Here is a 3574-nt window from a genome sequence, read left to right on the forward strand (position 1 = left end):
TAGCAATATTTCAGAAAACTCAACAAAATCTTATAATCAAAATAATTAGATGGAAAAAAAAGAACATATTTCAGCTGTTTTGTAGAATTTTCTTCTTTTATTTCAAAGCCCAAAAGTGTTGAATTTTCTCGATCAGTTTATATGAACTGATGCCACTAAGCCGAGTTGTGTTAATATATAAAGGGATTTACTTAACTTGGTTTAGTGGAATTAGTTGACATAACCTAATTTAGAGTGTGTTCAATGTGCAAAATACCAGAAAAGGCCTTCTGTTTAACAGCCYATAATTTACTATATTCAGCTGATTTACTGACTTTAATCATCACACTGGTTGTGAAACTTAATAGTTTTGACATCAGTTGGATGATCAAAGTGAGCAGGAATGAATGGAGCAGGGCGTTTGGACATTTTCTTGGCTGATTAAATGAAGTGCAAAACTCCTCCCGCTCGGTGTCCCGCTTTGTCAGCCGGGCCATAAATGGTGCGCAGCCAGCGTTTGTTCCCTTTGGTTTTTGAAATGTAGTGTTTTAGATGTTTTGCTGCCATGTAGTTTGTCTCTTTTGAAATAGTTTGTAAAACTTTTTTTTTAATTTACTTTCAGAATTAAACGTCTTTTATTATTTTATTTTATTTTCTCATTGTGTTTTGCATTTCAGGGTCACAGGAGATTTGGAAACCACCTCCTAGAGTCTCCTCCTCTCTCCTGTAACACTGAATAGATGTATGAAACATTTAGGATCTACTTTTTCCAGTATTGCTGCTCTTGTTTTTAAAATAAAAATCTCAGGAATGTCTGTAGCTCACCTGGTAGAGGCTGCAGTGGGGGGGATCCTCCTGTCTCTAAAAGCAGTCTCRTCTACAGCTCTCTGGTGGTCTGTAGTAATGACGTCAGGCGATTGTATAAGAGCACAACCTTCAAAGAGCCTGCTACAAAATAAACCCAACTTTCAGTGAACTTTGGCACATAYACGCAGGTCTTAGCATCACACAGTGTGGACAGAGTCGCTTACATCACGTCACWCTCAGCCTCGACTCAAACGCAGAATCGTGTTAAAATGACTCGTTGCAAAGCTCTAAGTGACATTTCGGGGAAATTAACAAGTGTCAAAGTTCATTAAAAGAAAAAATATATAAAATCGTGATGAAATCTTTCATGACTCAAAGTGAACCATTTGCTCAAATAAAAAAAAAACTGCTAATGAGCTATTTGACATAGGCTTGTGAAATAAATGTATTTCACTATATTACACTTTAAAATACAGTTTTATTCATTTTTAGAGTTGTATAGCAGCCTGTTCTGAACCCTCAAAGTACAACTCCAGCTCCCAAACRTTTTGGATGTGGTGCAAAATGTAAACAAAAACAAAACGCAATGATTTGCAAATCCAATAMATTTATATTTTATTCACAATAAAACATGTTTAAACTAAGAAACTGCGCCATTTGTTTAAAAAAAATCTTTTCAGAAGATGAACATGCGTTACACGCTAATGCACCCCCATACCATCAGAGAGGCAGGCTTCATAGCTCATGGACCAAATCATCTTTAATACGATGTGTTTTGTTTCTAAAAATATCAACTTTTGATTCTGTTTGTTTCTAATAACCCAAGTTTCTGAATAATGGCTGCTTCTTTACATGATAGAGCTTTAACCAGCAGGTGAGGATTTGCAAATCATYGCATTCTGATTTTATTTACATTTTACATAACATTCCAACTTTATTTAAAAGTGGTAGTTGTACAAAAACAAACCTTGAACATAAAATCCAGACTCTGTCAGTCTAAGGCACACTTCCTGTCTGTTGGTGTCATGCATGTTTCTTCTCTCAGCGTCTTTCTGGACACCGCTGTCACAGATTTTTTCTCTTTTTTTTTTAGTTTTTAGCACATAAATGACAAAATAATAATTATAATAATAAAAAATAAACAGTAGCAGACACTTTGATGGTTCAGGTTCATGTAGTGCCGCTTTGCTCGTTTGTTGGTGGACTAGAACTTCAGCTCATCTATAAGGTTCTTCACTATGAAGATGATCTTATTTACACAGTTTCCCCCACATGTTTCTGTTTATTATATYTATAATCATCTCTTTGATTAGTTTGGATGGACTGAAGCCCACACAGTCCCTGTTAAGGCAAAGCTCTGCTGATGAGTGGGTTTCATCTCTGCTTCATTCACTCGTCAAAAACCAGCTTTCAAAACATTCCACTTCAGAAAATAGACTCCACTGTGCACAGTTCATAGAATATTAAAAACTAAAACTGCTTTCTGTCCAGCTCAGCTTGGTGAGAACTCAAAACCGATGTTTCCGTAATCCCTTCCTCGCCGCGCTACAAAAAGTTTCGACGCTCTTCTCTGTTAAAGTGGATGATTTTTCCAGTTTTTAACGTGGTGGGTGTAAAATATATATTTTAGAATAATTTAAAATACAGTACTATAAATAAAACTTTATAAACACGTGGTCCAGACCACCTCTGCTGTCTGATGGAGGCAGGGGTGAGGGGGTGGGGAGTCGCGAGGGCCTCGGTTTCCTGCTGGAGCTGCGCCTGTTATCTGCTGAGCGAGGCGGAGGCGCCCGGGCGCAGCGCGCTCGGCAGCTTGTCTGAGCCGGGGATCTTCCACGGCCCGGGAGAGACCGTGGCCCTCCTCCCCGCCGCCACCGCCGCCCCGCCCTTCTTAGACCGGCTCTCGCCCAGATCCGGCTCCCTGAGCCTGGGTTTGGCGTCGCTCCAACACTCGGCGGCGTCCCGGTCGGTTCCGTTAGAGTGCTGGATCATGGAGCTGCTGGGGGAGTGAGTGCAGTCTCTGCTGTCCCCGCCGGTCCTCTCCTTGGACCTTCCTCGGGAGCTCCCGAAAGCCCCCGGCTCACTCTGCCCTTCTTTACCCCCTTCCCCATCAGCAGTGGGCTGCTGCACCCTGTGCCCCTGATGGGTGGACCTGCCACTCTCCTTCTTGGCCCTGCCGCTCCCTCCGCCTGCAGCCGCTCTCCTGGCCTGGYTGATGTGATCTCGGATTAGCAGCTCGGCTCTCTGGGGGCTCTGGTCGTCTTGAGGGACGTCCTGAGGAGGCAGATGAGGAAGGTTGGGGGCAGAGGTCAAATGAGATGAAGACGATGGCGTGGAGAAGCTATCGATGAGGGGGGCTACTTCCGACAGGCTTGGGGAGGCTGAAGGGCGACCATCCCATGGGGAGGCATTGTCTRGAACAGAAATTCAAACATTTAGAAACCTTAAAACCAGACAAACCAACAGGCAGCACACCACTACACCACCAAACATTAAATATTTAAAAAAAAAAAACAGCATTTCCTGAAGCAGTGGTGGGCACAGCTAACCAAAATATTAGCTTTAATACCACCTAAAGAGCTACATGATTTTCTTAGTTACGCTAATGGTAAAAAGCTAAAATGCTAATGTTTAACCTATTGTAAGAAAATTCGGTGTTCGTTAACTGAAATCGAGACGAAACCACTTAAATGTTGAATAGATTAAAATGTGAAGAGAATTGGAACCATACAACCCCAGATCTCAAAGCTCGCTCATAACCAGATCTGGTTATGAGCGAGCTTTTTAT

The 3574-nt window shown here is 41.9% G+C and overlaps 1 protein-coding gene across 9 annotated transcripts in view; it reads right to left on the reverse strand.

Moving 5' to 3' along the window:
- Window positions 1–1244: 1244 nt before the first annotated feature.
- magi2a (membrane associated guanylate kinase, WW and PDZ domain containing 2a) overlaps window positions 1245–3574 on the reverse strand; it is a gene marked incomplete at its 5' end in the record, with an annotated part of 97574 nt that continues 95244 nt past the window's right edge. For 6 of the 9 annotated variants that reach the window (XM_014004279.1, XM_014004277.1, XM_014004274.1 and 3 more), the window contains 1 exon segment: window positions 1245–3200. In XM_014004279.1, the coding sequence (XP_013859733.1) occupies window positions 2551–3200 (650 nt within the window). 9 annotated transcript variants of the gene reach the window in all.

Source organism: Austrofundulus limnaeus, unplaced genomic scaffold, assembly GCF_001266775.1.
Source record: "Austrofundulus limnaeus strain Quisiro unplaced genomic scaffold, Austrofundulus_limnaeus-1.0 Scaffold22, whole genome shotgun sequence".
Classification (NCBI taxonomy): Eukaryota; Metazoa; Chordata; class Actinopteri; order Cyprinodontiformes; family Rivulidae; genus Austrofundulus; species Austrofundulus limnaeus.